The 18,964-nt window shown below is 29.3% G+C and overlaps 1 protein-coding gene across 1 annotated transcript; it reads right to left on the minus strand.

Annotated features, from left to right (window-relative positions):
- Nucleotides 1-267: 267 nt before the first annotated feature.
- LOC126676135 (1-aminocyclopropane-1-carboxylate synthase-like) lies at nucleotides 268-3,767 on the minus strand. Its single transcript, XM_050370265.2, has 4 exons — nucleotides 3,310-3,767; nucleotides 2,960-3,091; nucleotides 2,681-2,841; nucleotides 268-1,620 (listed from the first exon to the last, which is right to left on the minus strand). Exons 1-4 carry the CDS (start codon nucleotides 3,472-3,474, stop codon nucleotides 636-638), a joined length of 1,443 nt encoding a protein of 480 aa, XP_050226222.1. The 5' UTR covers nucleotides 3,475-3,767; the 3' UTR covers nucleotides 268-635.
- Nucleotides 3,768-18,964: the final 15,197 nt, after the last annotated feature.

Genomic DNA, 18,964 nt, shown 5'->3' on the forward strand with positions numbered 1-18,964 from the left:
AAAATGTAATGGACTGTTTTTTTTTTTTAGGCAAAAATGTAATGGACTGTTTGGTGTGTGTTAGAGCCAACTTTCCACTTTCTAAAGAACATAAATCACAAAACAGAAGGAATAAATGACCTTTGCCTTTTCCTTTTTCAACATCTGGTAGCTAATTAAATAAATAAATCCCTAAAAAAAGTATTTATTGCTGCAAGTGCATGAACAATACAAACATTTTTAGTAGAACAATGCAATTTAATTTCTTTCACTATGAACCTTTTCAAATTTAGGAAAAGGAAAAATCAGAAAACAAAATTACACTTTAGAGAAAAAAGAAAAAGAAATACAATAGGGAGATGCATGAACCAATACATAGTACTCCACAGCCAAAGTGGGGGTTGATAAAAATTGGCTATTGATTACTACATATATAACAAAACATACACCTATCTCCCTTTTTGAACCGACCCTTTACAAACAAACTAAAGAATAACTTACAAAACAACACATTTTGTGCACCTTAATTAATGACAACATATAAAAGAATTTGTAACCATCTTCAATTAATTGAAGGATAATTAATTAAAATGTAATGAAACAGATACCTTCATCTATTTCATTTCCATTTTTTTTATTGATCCGCTGGATATGTTCTAAGTTCTCGCTCGAACGAGAGGGGACTGAGACATAGGAGACCGCGGAGACATGATATAATCGTCGTAGATTCTCGAGGAGAAGCTGAGTTTGAGGCTCCGTTGCGCCAGCAGTTTCTTGATTGGTTTCAATGCTTCCTTATTCTGAAGGACAAACGTTCGGATTCTTGATAAAGCAATTTCCATCGTCTGATCATCCATATTAGCAAAGCAAACCCTAAACCAACCGATCTCGGTACAATGGAACGAAGAACCCGGCGAGACATTAAGCTTTACATCATTAATTATCACTCTCCATAGCGCCAATTCGCCTTCGACTGTTTGTTCTTTGAGTAACCTCCGCAAATCCATCCAAACAAACAAACCAGCATTGCTTGATTTCAAACACTTGATCCCTACTTGAGATAGCCCTTTAGTGAACACATTATGTCTTGAAGCTAGCCGTTTCTTGCTCTCCAAGATAAACCTTTCTACAAACTCATCATCCGATAACATTGATGCGATCATGTGCTGTGTCTGTGTCGAAACTAATCCGAAACTGGACATTTTCCGAGCACATTTAACGACGGTATCATTGTATGAGTAAATAATTCCGACCCTAAAACCCGGAAATCCCATATCTTTCGATAAGCTATAAACGATGTGAATTAGATCGAGATTGCATTCTTCTTCTTCGATTATTTCTGCGATGCTAACGAATTCAGGCTCGCTAAAGACTGTGGCGGCGTAAATTTCGTCGCAGATCAAATGAATATTTTTCTCGTTGATGAAATTTACTATACTTTTCAGTGTGTCTCTGTCTAATATTGTGCCTAGAGGATTTGATGGATTCGTTATGAGCAAACCCTTTATATTGATGTTGTTATACTGCGCTGTTTCATAAGCATTTTCTAAGGCTTCTCTTGTAACTTTGAAGTTGTTTGAGCTATCAGTGTCAACTGGGACAAGCTGTACTCCTGTTCTCCATCTCAAGTCTCTATCAAATCTGCAATGTGAAAAAAATTTAATTTAGAATAATTTATGCTAAAGAAAAAACACTACTACAGAAACTTATTTCTCCAGAATTTTCCGACATTCAAAAATATGTCGCGAGTTTAATTATATTTTTAGGGATGTATTTGCGACGAATATGGACTTATGAAATTATCAATACATTTCTGATGAATTAACCAACATAAAAAATTAAAAATAACGGGATAATGACATTTTTTATACGAAAAAGTTATAAATTTGAGTTTTTTGTATTTTAAAAGCGTTTTTAAAAATGAAAACGAAGTGTAAAACTATAGGAGTCGACAAATTTGTTTGGAATATAGACTTTGGTAGGGATTGTCTGAATATTTCTGTGTAAGTTAAGTCTTGGTGTAAGGGAATGGGAGTGACAAGAAGGGAAATATGAGTTGGTTTCATTATTAAATTCATGCCCCACACAATAATACAACTAGCTAGCCTGTTCTCATCGTTATAAAGATTGGGACACATTAGCTATAAATATAAGCTTTAGGATGTTGACATATATTAAAAATTATTTGACAATGAAAAAGTGTTGTTGACTTGCATTTTTAATTTCAATTTGTTTTACTTTATTTGGCTAAAAATTCTTTGGTTTTAATTAAAATTCAACTCTTTCATCTCAGTCTATTCCTATGCATTAATGGTTGAAAGCAAAAGCTCAAAGACCCATCATGAAGCATATTAGCCACATAAGTCTGAAAACTAAAAATGTCAAATTTATTCACACGACCATTTAATTATAAAATTAATCCACCTTATTAGAAATAATACTAATATTAAGGTAGAATTAATAATTTGATATAATATCAGAGGCTATACAATAGAAAGATGCAGAGTTGAATTTTCAAATTCAATAAACTTTACATGTTAAAACTCATTTAACAGCTTGGATTTTTTTCATTTACCATTTTAATGATTAATTTTGATGTTATTAAAAAAATCAATGAATTTTTGAGGATTTGTTCTAACTTTTAATTAAAAAAAGAAGAAGTAATTAACCAAGTAGTAGGTAATAAAGAAAAATTAATTACCCTGGATAATATGGAGTAGGAACCAAAAATGCGTCACCATGATCGGCCAAACAAAACGCCATCGTCTCATGAGCTCCGGTGGCTCCTCCACTCATAACAATGCGGTCAGGGTCAAATGTGACTCTGTCTCCCCTTACTTTTCCCATAAACTTTGCCACTGCCTGTTCAAAGGTCAAAAGTCACAAAAGGGTCATTTTCTGAAAATCTTAAACTAATTAATCCCCACTTAACTTTTTATTTTAATAATCAAGAAATTAAGCGCAGTTAAAATTAACTTACATTTCTGAACTCTGGCAAGCCATGATAATCTTGAAATATAGCTATATCCTTGAACTCATCAGCTCCTTCAGGAGTACAAATAGAAGCTTTTGGATTGTTCTTGAGCCATTCTTGAATTACATCAAAAGAAAGCTAAAAAAATCAAGAATCAAAATTAGCATTCTTTTTCATTTCTTGAAACAAGAATTAACATATTTTCATTTCTTGAAACAATATTTAGCATATTTTCATTTCTTGAACATAATTGTAAACTTCATATTTTCATTTCTTGAAACAAGATTTTACATATTTTCATTTCTTGAACATAAATGTAAACTTCATATTTTCATTTCTTGAAATTATATAATTACCTGATTTTCAGCAAGACCCATCTGAATAACACCATTAGGATTATTTTCAAGATGAAAAGGATCACTATCATAAGCTTTCCACCCATCAAAATAAGATGAGTTTTCACCATGGCCATCACCAGTTGCTATCTTTGATAACAATTGATTGTTCAACTTAAACACCATTTTTACTGTGGTAAATAAAACAAAGAAATGAAAGAGTAGTGCTGAGTTATTAATTGCTTGGGCTTGAAGGAATTAAGAAGCAAGGAGACTCTGTGTCTAAGGCTGAAAGCTAAGCTAGTTTTGTAGTAATGTTCAGCAATGGTGGGGGATATATATTTATAGACGATGGTTTAATTGAAATAAAATGAAAATAAAAAAGATGGGTGTTGGTCTGAGGTGGCTATAGATGATGCTTCCTTTATATTTTCGTTTACTGACAAATTTAAGTCAGCATAGAGAAGGTTCCATGAAAAATGAACTGCTATTATTCTTTAAACAAATTTGGTGAGATTTGGTAGGCGAATTTCTTTTATTAAACCAATTATCCATCTCTAATTAATTCTTCTTTTTATTGATCAAGGTTCAGTGCACACGTGTGAACTACACAATTATAAGAACTCACACTCTTACATTTGTTAAGAACAAGCTTACGGAACTGTTTGGAACCGATGGATTTTGGAGAAATAAAATTTACTATAAATTTTGCATAATTTATAGATTTTACCATAATTTATTACTCCCTCCGTCCCACTCTAATTGACAAAATATGGAGTTTTTGATATCCCATTTTAATTGACAAAACTAACATAACTATAATTTTTTTCTTTAACTTTCCATCTTTACCCTCATTTAAATTTAAACTTTTTATGGAAAAATGGTGAATATTTAATGAGAATTTAACTAATATACTAATAGCATTAATTAGCTCCATTATCAATAGAGGGGTATAGAAGTAATTATCTATATCATTTATTAGTTTGTATTGGTTATTATAATTTAGTTATTTTGTGAATTAGAGTGGGACGGAGGGAGTATTATTTGGTACGAAAAAATAATAGTACGAGAATTCATTGATTGTGAAAATCCCTCTCTCAAAATCAGGCTCTTATATTACTGGCGAAGCTAGGATCAAATTTTAGAGAAGACTAATTATAATTATTTTTTACTCTTCAAGTTATGACATTGGCAATGCGGGTGTGCATTAAAATCTTAAACATAATATTATTATTGGAGTTTCATATAATAACCTCGGCTTGTGGATGAATTGATTATTTCATAATATTCACCATTATGGTGATAAATTTTCTATCTGAATTATGCAAATTAAAATGAATGTAATCGTATAAAGATCCAATTTCAGAAAGAAAAAGATCACAATTCTCACAAAATAAAAAAATTGATTAGAAAACTCCATAATTGGCATCAACAATGCACATTTTATCACACCATATGTTTATAGATAGATAGGGAATTAACTAGTGTTGAAAACTCCTGGTAAGTTTAAAATTGATTAAATTGAATTTAAAAAAAATGAACTGAAGTTTATCTTGATTTTAAAAAGGATCTGACCGATTTATTTTTATAAAAAATACAAAATTTAATTTTGTTCATTATCAGTTGAAATTTTAATAAAATTTGATAAAAAAACTGATGTGGAATTAGAGTACAGATCCACATTACCTCTTAATAAATAAAACATTCACATTATATTTGCCACATCATATCCATATTTCGATTTCATGTCAGTATTTTAATCTAGATTCGTCAAAGTACCAACCAGTTATTAACAAATCAAAATTCAGTAATCTTAAAAAATTTAAATAACATTTTAAAAATTAAGCTAAATTTTAATAACTCTAATTTTATATATATATATATATATATATATATATATATATATATATATTGTTTGACTCAACGAATAAAAATCCTTAATTTATATGAATCAATCGAATGATATAAGAATCGGGCAGCAAATTGCTAAAATTATAGGTTCAATTAATTACACAACGCTCCCTCCTTCCTAATTGTAAAAACAAATCTTAATTCATCATGTAAACTACAAATAACACATGTTTTTTTTCATAAAAATTGGATGAAAAAAATTATCAACAACTTATCTGGAAAACGTCTTCAAAAAAATTGAATGAAATTTTATTAGTGTGATAATCGTCTTTAAACAAATAATAATAATTAAACTAGTCTTTAATTACAATTTTATTATATTTAATATATCTTCAAAGTATAATATGCATTAGAGAATACATATTCATTTTAACTTATATTAAAATATGTAATTAATTAAATACAAATTCTCAAAAATTGAATAATCGATATTTCATTACTATGAATGAAGTTCTAATGCATAGTCTCTCCGTTTCATAATATTTTTCGCATTTAAATTTTTTTGGTTCATAATATTTATTATTTTAGAGTTTAATAAATTATTTATTGTTATTTTCAAGTCTATTTCTAGTAATAAATAACTTAAAAGCTTAAAAGGACTAGTGAAACATAAAAATAGTAATAATTAAAATATTGAGTGAAGTGGAATGCAATAGTGTTGAGCACAAGTGTAAAGAGTAGAGTTGAAGAAGGTAAAATTAGAGTCTAATTGAGATTTGAATACCGTCTTTGGATATGGTAGCTCAAAAAATACAAAAAAGAAGGCCCACATTCGTAATAATTGTACTAGCTCACTACGCGTACTAAAAGTTTCGCGTACGTGTGTTTGTTCATCTGTATGATTATAACATCAGACCTACCCTTTTTATGTTGCTACCGCTATCTGCAACTATTATCATTGCACGATGGTCCAATTATTAATTATTTTAATTTCTTTTAAATAATAGTTTTTGAATTTTAAAATGTATTTTGAGAAAATGTATTCACTATAATATTATTTTGCACGAATCATAATTAATTATATATGTTATCCATAGCTGGAACCAAAAGAGTAGAGTAGGTGGGTATACTTATTCGTTGTTATTACTTGTAGTATTATTTTTTAAAATTTAATTATTGTTATATTCCTTTTTTTTCAATTAGAATTTTTTTTTATTATGCTTTTTTGACATTGTAAAGATACCGACTTTGCACGATTACCGGCTGCAGTTTTTTTATAATCTGTAAAATTTAAATATTTTCAGAAATATAAATATTCAAGTTTTGTTGATTCTAAGGAATACATAAACTGAAAAAATAAAAAGAAAAACATTTATCAAATTCAAATTAATCAGTATCAGAATAATAAAAAATACAATTTTATACTAAATTTTTAAATCTGCAAAAGTACTAATTTAATTGCTAAAATAAAATAATTTTCAATAATAAAATTTCAAAGTAAAACAAATTGAAATAAAATATGTTGACAATAAGAAAATTGTGTTTTAAAAGCTTGAAATGTGTTTTCTTACCGTTTATTGTCACATTTTTCATTGAATTAGACTTTTAAAAAAGCCTAAAATCATATTAATTCAAAATTTCACAATTACAAAATTAACACTACAATTTTTTTCCCTTTCACAGGTGAGCCGTATTTCCCATTCATGCCGGAATTGATCGAAAAATTATTTTGTTGAATTTTTTTATTCAAAGCTCTATCTTAATTAGTAGGGAAAAGGGTCATTTATGCCTTTAAGGTTTGCCTCTAGGATCAAGTAAGCCCTCAATGTCCGAAAAAGTTCAAATATGCACCCAACGTCTTAAAAAATGAACAATCAGGCACTCCAATTTTGACAATCAGTCCCCCAACGTTTCATTTATAAGTCAAATTGGGGGTCTGGTTGTTCACTTTTTAAGACGTTGGGGGTATGTGTGAACCTTTCTAAACGCTGAGGGCTTACTTGATCCTTAAGGCAAACGTTAGGGACATAAATGACCCTTTTCCCTAATTAGTATGAAAAAATAGCTCATTATAGTTTATTTTTGGCTTAATTCCTTAAAAAACCCACATCTTGCATTTTTTCTTCGTTTATACTCTGACCTTATAAAAACACCATTTGTACCCAATTTTGGGTTTTTATGTTTCATCCCTACCCAAAAGCATTAAATTGTACTTTTTTCATTTGGAAAAGAGTTTAAAACATACTTTTTTCTATTTTAAAATATACAAATAAATCCTTAAACTTAAAAAATAATCAAATGCATCCAAATAATTAATTAATTTTTTTAATTTTATAAAATAATAAAAAAATTAAAAAAAAATTATTTTTTTAATATTTTTGTCGGAAATATTTTTAAAAAAAATTATAAAAAATATAAAAAATTCGGAAATATTTTTAAAAAAATTAAAAAATTATTATTATTTTTAATTTTTTGAAGAAGATGGTATTTTTATACTATTAATAACATTAATATCTAATTAGTATATAAGTTAAAAATGAAGGATTGTTTTAAACTATTTTTCAAATGAAAAAAGTACAATTTAATATTTTTGGGTAGCGATGAAACATAAAAACTCAAAATTGGGTACAAATGGTGTTTTTATAAGGTCAGAGTATACACGAAAAAAATGAAAGGTAGCGTTTTTTTAAGGAACTAGTTTTGCTTTACGTGTTACACACGTGGCTCGTAGTGTGTCTCGTCAAAAAATGATAATTATATTTATTAGAAATTATGGTAAATTATATTTATGTTTAAATAGTAATTATTTCTATAATTAATAATTATATTTGAATATAAAATATCAAATAATAATTAATAATTAATTTAGTAATAATTAAATATTTGAAATAACTATTTTATCTGAACATAAATGAGATATAAGCTAAATAATATTAAAATATTAAAAATAGTCTATTCTATAATATAATTTATTTTTATTAGGATTATAAATTTTACTAAATATGAATTTAATATTCGAGAGGCCATATACCATTATAATATTACAAATTCTATTATATATTTACTTTGTATTAGAAATATAAATTTTGTTAATTTTTGATTTGATTTTATATCCTTGACTCATGTACCAAGTGTTGGGTTAGGAAAATAATTTTTAGTTGGATTTAGAATGAAACCGTATAAGAATGTTTATTCTTCCTAAGCTACTTTTTTGGGTTAGGAGTATAATTTGATATCGATAACAACTCTTTTCTTTTCTTAAATAACAGTGTTTACTTTCTAAAAATTAGGACATGATCAAGACTTAAACAAATAAATTACATACAATATATATATGATTTATTATAATTAGGACTCTAATAATATTATATCTAATTAGGACTCTAATTATAGTATATCTTTAATAATAAAATAAATCATCAATTAATCAATAACCATAAAACCTTTATTTAGTAATAATTAGAAAGGATTATTTGGTAAATTTGCCTGTCCCCCATCCGTGCTTTTATATATAGTATAGATATAGATATAGATTAAGCCTTTATTTTTTTAGAGTTGGTTCTTTAATAATATTTCCTAGCTAGCTACGCCACTACATGCGACAATCCACATCATCTTTGGCTTTGCATTTCAGATCATGTCGGTTTAAGTACTTCAATTAAAAATAAAGCCTCACAATAAAACAAAGTCCATCTGGCAATATATATTAAAAATTCAATAATGCAGTTTCATATTAATTAATTTAGTCCTATATATGGGACCTTCATAGTTTTTAATTAGAAGCTTGCATTGTATGGGCGTAGGACAGATACCCTAAAGGAAACATCATTGACTAGTTATTTGGTATAATATGGCACTATTTTAATTTACACACACGTACGTATAATTATCTGAAATATCTCACATATAATTAGATATGGAATATATGCCAAAAGTAGTGAATAATTCAGCCAAATTCATTCTCCATTTATTTATTTTTAATTAGAAATGGATCTTCAAGTGAAATGAACCTCATGATTTTTCTGTATAACGTGCCTGTTTTTTTATTTTCTGGAGTAAAGCTATTTAGGCAGGAATTTCAAAGTCAGAAATTAAACCCTCCTCACCGATCTATATATTTTTCTTTCTTATTATCTAATTCCTTTTTCCTTTTCTATACAAATTATAATACTTATTCCTTTTCTTGCCAAAAGATAATTTTTTTCTATTTTTTTTAATTAAACTCAAATTCTAAAAATCAAAATTTTGAAAACTAATAGGGTAAATGACCGCTGCGGGGGATGGGATGTCCTTGTCCTTTAACTATTTGAAATTGTTTAAATAAGTATACAAAATTAAGTTATATTATGATTTGCCCCTCAACTTCTAAAAATTAGCTCCTCATATATAACATATAATGCAATTTGGCCCTTTTAGTGTAGAATTTTTGACTCCGTCACTGAATTTGTAGAATTTAATTTAGAATAATTGATCCTGAATATTACCGAATTTGCAAGTTTTTTCATTTGAGTCACTAAACCATTTTTTTATCACTGAAGTTTCATTTTTTTTTTAGTATTTTTCAAGGTGGCAGCCATAATTTATTTTTTAATCTTGAAATTACCATGTATACGCAATCTGACGTAAAAACTCTTTTTTAAAGTAAAATTATATATATGTGGCAAATTTTTAAAATAAAACTAACAAAATCCGGCGGTCACATCAACTTATGGCTGCCACATAATATTTTTTGCCGGTAAATATCAAAATAATAAAAAAAAAGTTCAATGATTAAAAAAAATTAGGGCCTGAAATAAAAAAAACTTAAAAATTTCCTTATTTAATTTAGCTTTTTAGGTGCTTCAAGGTACAAAGTGAAAAAACATTAATAAATTAATCTGAAGGGTTTTAGCTGACTTCATGAGCTGAATATACAACGTAAAATTTAGCCACCCATGCGGTGGATCGTCAAATTCCATAACTATTCTTTGTCAAATAATGTATAGTGAAAGACAATTCAACCATCTTTGTATACATATTTTTTTTTTAAGTTGCATGTAGATTATCTGAAATTGAACTTTCAACTTTTAAATCATAATTAACCAACCTTGTAATTAATTATAACCATTAAACATAAAAAAACATTAATTTATGTTTTAATTCCATGTATGTTTCAACAAAAAGAATTCGTAAATGGGTCAAGTTCTAATCTTTTTTCTTCTTCAGACAATGTTAGTCTCAATTGAATGGAGAGCGGTCAATTTGTAGACATCAAGTTTTAAACTATGAAGTTGACTTTTCCCACAGCAGAATTCAATTTGATTTTTCATTTCACTTCATTAGTTAATAATTAGTAGTATTATTTTGTTACAAAGAAAGAAGGATTCAAAACTACAAATTTTCAGCTGTTCGATTATAATTGTAAATATTTCAGCCATACCAATTGGTAATCACTAAATTTATATGACCATATAAATCCACACCAAATATATTACTACTTTTTTATCTTTAATTTTTTTAACTTAAACATTTTATTACTTTTTACCAGTTATACCCTTAAATTTATTTTTATTACATATTCATCCAAAATATAATAATATAATTTATAATTTTAGATATAATTTATTATTAATATTTTTTTTTGGATAAATGATGATTATATTACGCCCAACCACAAAAAGTGGAAGGCAAAAAGGACAAAAGAACAATCAGAATGGATTTACAAAAAACTCCAAACTTCTGAATACATCATTACCACTATAAGCAAACTGAGGATGAAAAGAAGAATAGAATTGGACCGCTCTGCAAACGCAAGAATAAGCCAAAGAATCATACGAAGTGTCCACACCATTGAAAACACGATTGTTGCGAGCTTTCCAAAGATCCCATAAACCGAAAACCCAAATAAGCCTCCAGAGATCGATAAACCTTGTACGAGAAAAGGAAGACCAAACACTGTAGAATTGAGAAACCGAAGAAGGAGCCACCCAAAGAAGATCACATTTTGCCAAAAGAACACACCAAAGCCTCCAAGCAAAATTACAATGACAAACAATATGCATGCTATATTCCTCCAAAGAACAAATCGAGCACCCAATAAACTCTCGATCCAAAATGCCTCTATAAACTAACGAAGCATTCGATGAAATCCTATCATTAGCAAGGAGCCACATAAAAAATTGAATACGAGGCGGTAATTTCCATTTCCACAAATACGGAAGAAGAGAGTCACCTTGAAGAACATTATTCACCGATAATGGTCGCTGCTGAAAAGATAAGGAAACATCACGAGGTTTAAACAAGCCATCTTTTCCCTTCCATTTGAAAATGTCTGAACTGGTAGGCTGAGTATAAGCTGTCGTAACAGCAACCTGCAGTTCGCTGAAGAGCTGTTGTTCGCCGACTCTCAAGCGACGATTCCAGGAGAAAGACGACGGGCCGAGCTGGGTAGGAATCTCACCTGCTGCAATCATTTGATCCTTGACTGAAATATCTGAAGTTCTGGACAAGGCATAAAGAGCAGGAAACTGAACCGCCAGAGAAGTGTTTCCTATCCAAGGATCCAACCAAAACGAAACTTCCCTTCCAATCCCAACTTTAATCGTAATTCCTGAATTAAAGATGGACCAAATATCAGAGTTACTAACACAGTGTTTATGAATCGCCTTCCATTGGTGCGAAAGGAGATTAATGTTACAATTTTCAAAGTCTCTCCAGGAATGAAGAGAGCAGCTGCTCTTAATAACCGAAAACCACAAATTATTGCCCCGTAGCCTCAGCTTCCATAACCATTTACAAAGTAAACTCTGATTTTTAATGCGAAACGAAATCAAATTTAGACCTCCTTTATCATAGGGAAGGCAAACTTTTGACCATGCAATCTTGCAGATTCCTCTACCCGTTGGATTCCCACACCAAAGAAACCTCATCATACAACGATCCAGCGAAGATATAATTGATTGCGGAATAGCAAAGGATCCCATGAAATAAACCGGCAGGCTATTTAAGACAGCTTTTATAAGGATCAATCTGCCTGCAGGAGAAAGCAGATTGCCCCTCCAGAGAGCAAGCTGATCCGCAAAATTATTGACTACAGGCTGCCAATGAGTTGCTTTTATCGGTTTATTCGAAAGAGGAAGCCCCAAATAGGTAATGGGAAAGTAGGCTATTGAGCAATGCAGAATGCTCGAAGCTGCAGCAAGTGACTCATCATCCACATTAACTCCCAGAATAGAACTCTTCTGGTAATTGATAGAAAGACCTAAAACAATCTCAAAGCAACGAAGGACGCGCAACAAATTTTTAAGCAACTCGAAATCATAAGGAATAAAAAGCATGGTGTCATCTGCAAACTGCAGGATAGAAATAGGATCAGCGAATCCCTCTATACGAACTCCATTTAACAAGTTCAAATCAATAGCCTTACTGATCATAGCTTTTAACCCTTCAACGGCTAGAACAAACAACATTGGAGATAAAGGATCTCCCTGTCTGACCCCTTTCCCCATCGAAAAATTCTTTGTAGGACTGCCGTTAATGAGAACCGATAACTGAGAAGATTTAAAAAATGCCGAAATCCAACTCAGCCAAGTGGAATTAAATTTCATTGTTGCCAGCATCTTAAGAATAAAATCCCAAGAGATACTATCAAATGCCTTCCGAAAATCTAACTTTAACACAAAAAGTTTCTCCTTCCGGCGAGAAGCAATGTGAATGATTTCAGAGGCTAGCATATGGCAATCATGAATACTTCTTCCTCTAATGAAACCAAACTGGTTTTCTGAAATAAGATGAGGAAGCAAAGGAGATAACCTATTGGCTAAGACCTTTGAAATCAGCTTGAAGATCCCATTTATTAAACTGATTGGTCTGAAGTCCGAAATATTGGTGGCACCCTTACTTTTCGGAATGAGAACAAGAAATGCAGTATTAATACCTTTTGGGAAGGTTCCTGAATAATGAAAAGCGTTGAAAATATCTAAGAAATCTCCCTTTAAATATTTCCAAGCTCTTTTGTAGAAAAAATAGTTGAACCCATCAGGACCTGGAGCTTTGTTATCATCACATCCTTGCAAGGTACGGAAAATTTCATCTTCCGAGAAGGGACAAGTCAAGGTTGCTGCCTGAGTAACGGAGAGACATCCAATATCCAAACTGTCAAGAGAAAACGGAGCAGCAATACTCTTGCTATAAAACTCCTTATAAAACAAGCTAACCTGATCTTTGATGTCCGCAGGAGTATTGAAAGTAGAACCATCCACAGTAATCTCCGAAATCAAATTACTTCTAGAATGAACAGAAGCAATTGAATGAAAAAACTTTGTATTTCTGTCTCCTGAAAGATTCCATCTCACCCTCAATTTTTGATGCCAAAGTGATTCTAGCTGTTTGGACACCCTAGAACTCTCCGAATACATAGAGGAAAGAGTTTCCCGCTCTGCTTCTGAAAGAGCTGAGAAGTCCGCAGATGATTCTAAATCATGAATAGAACGATGAATTCCATCCAGTTTAGTATTCAAATTACCAAAGTCATTTTTGTTCCAGCTTTTAATTTTCTCCCTCAGAACCCGCAGCCTGCTCACAATGTCTCCAGTAGATGTTGCTTTAATTTCTGCCCAAGTTTCCGCAACAAAAGAATCAAAATTTTTGTGATCCCACCATGCATTAATTGATCGAAATGGTTTGGGACCCCAATCCATAACAACCTCGAAACGAAACAATATCGGAATATGATTAGAATAATTCTTGGGAAGCGCAGATAAGTAGCAATTCGGCCAAACCTCTAGGATATCCGCTGAAATAAAACATCTATTAAGCTTAGATTTAGAAGTTGAATTTTGCCAGGTATAAAGACGACCTTGTAAAGGCGATTCAATCAAATTCGAGCCTGAGATGAAATCAGAAAACTGCTGCATAGAACTCGAAAAGTTAGTACAATTGAGTCTCTCAGACGGAATTAGCACCTCATTAAAATCTCCGAGAAGAATACACATCCTGTCTGACAATATTTTACCTTGAATAAGATTCCAAAAGAAAGACCTCTCGCGAGGACAGTTGCTGGCATAGACACAAATTAATCGAATAGGCTTTAAATTCCAAGAGAAATCGATAACTAACCATTTGTCACCTTTCGAGATTGAAGCCGAAGAAATTGCCTGATTGTCCCAAATGCAGATAATACCCCCTGATGCACCAATTGAAGGAGAATAACTGTACTCAAAATCTAGATTCGGCCAAAGCCGACGAACAAGAAAATCGTCAATAACTTCTTTCTTAGATTCAATTAGACAAATAAGAGATAAACAATTATTAGAAACCAAGGATCGAATGATAGTGTAATTTAATATTTATAGTGTAATTTAATATTTATAGTATTAATATTATAGTGTAATTTAATATTTATAGTATATCTTTTGTTTAATAACATTTTATTTTTAAATCATATTAATGTTTTAGTGTGTATGCATTAAGGTGCAGAAAAATAGTTTCAAGATTAAAATTGTCAAACTTATAAAAACATATCATCATTTATCAAGTATTAAAAGTGGGGTTAAAATATTATTTTATAAATATGTTTTTTTTATAGTAATCCTTTTATCCAAATTGGGATTAAATAATTTAAAAGTAATAAACTACGTGCAGTAGTAAACTATGTGCCGACTGTTTAGGAGGTGAATAATATACAGGTGATTTTATAAGGTAAAAGTCACTTATAGTTATTTTTCTTTACATAACACATAGTATTAATAAGTACATAATTTATCCATAACTGAAATATGACTCATTGGCATGTTAACTCTACATTAGCTATTTTGTTTTAAACAACTAAATGTGGTCTAAATACAATCAGTCTACATCTAGAAAGGTTCAAAATGTTAAAGTTGGACCCATTTTAATAAATTTTGCAGAAGTGGTCCTCTTAATTAATTTAACATTGCAGGAGACAAAATAAAATTATTTTGACTTCAAGCATAGCTTCTCAATAGGTATCTCTTAAAAAGCTTGCTTCCTTCTTCTCCTTTCTATTATTTTCGCCAAAATGCATTACTCCTAAAGTTATAATCATAATAATTTAATGATAAGTTATAATCATAATACACTCGACCATCTGATAATTAATACATATGGTGGATTAAAAATTTATTAATTTACTGAATACTTTATAAGACGTAATATTGAAATTGGTTCCTTGAAATTTGATTAATTATTAGAATTATTAATTTATTTATTAATTATTAGAGGGTCGACTGTAATCTGTAATCATAACTGAAATATAAATTATAATCATAACTGAAATATGAATCATTTTTTTACTTCATAATAAAAAACCACAAAAAGGACAAAACGCAACACTCAAAGAGCTTACGGCACTAAAGGCTACGACTCCGAAAAAAGAGTAAACAAACTACGAAAAGAAAACACTATCTGAATTTCTATACAAATCAAAAACCGAATAAAAAAAGAAATACACTTGCGCGTTAATAAAACACTTGAAAACGACATCCACCATAGAGGTATAATCATAACATTTTGTTTGATGTTCAAATTAATTATACAATTAAAGGATTTGTCGAAATTTTAACCTTAAAATCTTAGGATTTTCATCCAACAATTAAACGGTATGAAATGTACATATTCTTCGTTGATAATTTTTTCTTGAGCTTAAATATTTTTTTCGAAATAAATACAAATGTTTTTTCTTTTGAAGTCTCTCTTAATTGTTTTTCTAATAATTATATAGGCCAGTTATGTTTTCCACAGAGGATTAATTTGGTGCCATACAATTGCTTTTGATAGTTCTATTTTGTTAGATATTTTGGTAAAACATCAGTATTTTTATAGTTAACTGATACTAGTTTATTTTGATTAAATCTCCTATTAGAATTCTTTCCAAAGTAGTAAGAATTTGGATATATTTTAAGGAGTTGCGCTATTACCAGAGCATAGGGACATAACAATATTTTAAATTTTGATAAAATAATCCTCTTGGCACCAAAATAAAAGTTTCATGAAGACTACTTCCATAAACAAAATCTATTAATATATTTTCTTGTTACCTAATGTGGTGAATCAATGCATGTTCTTCACCTACTTTTGTTTGAAATTACCACCTTTCATCAGTAAAAATTTAATCAATCAAACTACTTTTGGTGCCCACTGATAAGTATGAAAATTATACTATCTTTGCCTATATTTAGAAACCATTAGGGTGTTACTGTGTATATATGTGTGGGACCGTACCAAATAGAATGAATCAAATCGAATCAAACAAATTACTTTGGTTTTGTTTGATACTATAATAGTATTATTTTTTGATTTTTTAGTTTGATTTGATTTTGAATATAATAAATTTCGGTTAAGTTTTAGTAAAAACCAAACATTGTAATATCACATGCAATTCGGGGTAGACTCTAGACCAGATTACCGTCAAAATTTTAAAACATAAATAAAAAGGAGATAAAATTTATAGCAAAGCGAGACATAGACAAAGATTAAGTTTGGAATGCCGGAAGATTAGAAATGGACTAAATAGTCAAATAAAATTTAGTTCGGGCTAAAACAATTCTGTCACCAAAACTGAACAAAAAAAATTCAACCAAACTGATTAGTTTAGTTTTAGGTTTAAATTTTTATTACATCACTATAAATTTGGTTCTATTTATTTTTTTCTAAAAAAAAGATTGCAATTCAATTCAGTTTCATTAAAATGCAAGCGGAGCTGAAAAAAAGACTTTAGATTCGAGTGAAGGGTATGGAACAATTTTAAAAAAAATTATGGCAAATTTTTGTCGTTTTAATGGATTCCATCCGACTCGATTTGTATTAATCAGAACAAAAAATTTGAACATCAGACGGTATCTGAAAAATAAATAAATAAAAGGAAATGACAATATTAATGGGAAGATTTTGATGATGGTGATATTACTCGAGTAATTGTCAACAAAGTGGATGGCTAATTAACAAATGTAAATGGTCTTTAGTTTATTACAGAATGGTTGAAAGCCTTCGTAGCGACCAATTTAGACCGGATTTTTTGTTGGTTTATATTCCACTTTGTGTTGAGTCTTGCTCTTTGTCAAAACTCCCAACTTCTTACATTTTCAAACTTCGTAATTCTACACTTTCTTCTAAATACCTTCATTTTAACTTTTAAATATACACTGCCGCTATTTTAGATGTTTCAAAATAAGTATTTTACATTATAATTTTGAATTAATTTAAATTTGACCAGCGGGATTGAAATGAAGTAACACATTTAAACCGAAATTTCGAGTTGATCTTTCGAATATACAACAACCTTTAAAAAAAATTGGAAATTTTGTATTGTTTTAAAGGGTCTTATCCGACTCGACCCGAATTAATCAAAACAATGCAAACATAAGGTGATACATACATATACCCAAAAAAATATGTTATGACTTGGAATTTCTATTTTATATCTTATTAGTATTTAACTTGAAAGTATTAATACCAATGAGCTATAGTTCAAACGGTATAAACGCTAAACAGCAAACTGTTAGGTCGTGGGTCGATTCCTCCCAAAAGCGCTCCCCTCTTTCCAAATTATAAAAAAAAAAAACTTGAAAGTATTAATACTATAATCTATATCCAACATAAAAATAAAAAGTGAAAAACACTCTTTCAGATGAAGAGATTTTTGAGATAGATCTTCAACGAGGGTGGAAAATAAAAATTGCTATCGGTTTAGCGAATAAACAGGTCGATTGAAAAAATCTTTAACATTATACAATAATTTAATTTCTCCTTCAAGTCCTTCTATTTTTGTATTACTTTGTGTTTTTGTTGCCTGTTTTAGTAATTTTTAGTTATGCCTCATGCAAATGTCTCCCTCTTTCATATTTAACACTAATTATATATCATGAGAAATTCTTAAATTGATAAAGTTCACCACGTAATCTGTGAAATGAGCCAATTATTTTAAAACACATCATTATATATATATAAAAGATTAATAAATACTATTACATTAACATCATTCATAGATCATTTTAAAATGCATCATTAAATACATATAAGAAATTTAATAAAGGCCTAATGTCTTAAAAAAACCCCGACCTTTTAGCCCATTTTCAATCATACCCTGACGTTGAAAATTTGTCAATTTTACCCTATTTTTCATTTTTGTGTTTCAATTGTACCCTGAAAAATTAAATTAACGTCTTTTGCGTTTGGAAATTTGTTTAAAACATTCTCCATGTCTCGCATATATTGATTGTATATTTTTAAAATTTATTTAAATTTAGTTAAATTAATTAAGAATCTAAATTAGTGTTAATTTGATTATGGTTTTTAGTTAGTTTTTAAAAATAAAGGACTTATTTGTACTTTTTTGAATAAAAAAGAATTTAATTTCATGTTTAAACTTAATTAATTGAATGATTTCATCATTTAAGTAAAAAAATTAACAAAAATTAAAATATTGGGGTACAATTGAAAACGGAAAATTCAAAAGTGGGTAAAATTGACAAATTTTCAACGTCGGGGTGGAATTGAAAAAAAGTTTAAAGGTGAGGGTTTTTTGAGTGATTAGGCCTTTAATAAATAGAATTAAGTGATGTATTAAATGCTGACATTTATTCAATCATTTTAAAAATATATTATTAAATGATGAAATTCATGTAATTTTATTTATTAAAATAATAATGTATTTTAAAATGATCCATGAATGACGTTAATGTAATTTTATTTATTACATTTTTAATATTTAAATGATGTGTTTTAAAATAATTTGCCCAGTCCAAAGATGACGTGGTGAACTTTGTCTATTTAAGAATTTTTTGAAGAATTGTTAGTCTGTAGTTTTTATAAAACAAAGTCAGGGTAA

The sequence above is a fragment of the Mercurialis annua genome, linkage group LG4 (genome assembly GCF_937616625.2).
Source record: "Mercurialis annua linkage group LG4, ddMerAnnu1.2, whole genome shotgun sequence".
NCBI lineage: Eukaryota > Viridiplantae > Streptophyta > Magnoliopsida > Malpighiales > Euphorbiaceae > Mercurialis > Mercurialis annua.

Coding starts and splice junctions, on each gene's coding strand:
- LOC126676135 (XM_050370265.2), bottom strand. CDS start 3,474: ATGGTGTTTAAGTTGAACAATCAATTGTTATCAAAGATAGCAACTGGT. Junction 3,092..3,309: donor TGGGTCTTGCTGAAAATCAG/GTAATTATATAA, acceptor TGATTTTTTTAG/CTTTCTTTTGATGTAATTCA. Junction 2,842..2,959: donor GCTTGCCAGAGTTCAGAAAT/GTAAGTTAATTT, acceptor ACCTTTGAACAG/GCAGTGGCAAAGTTTATGGG.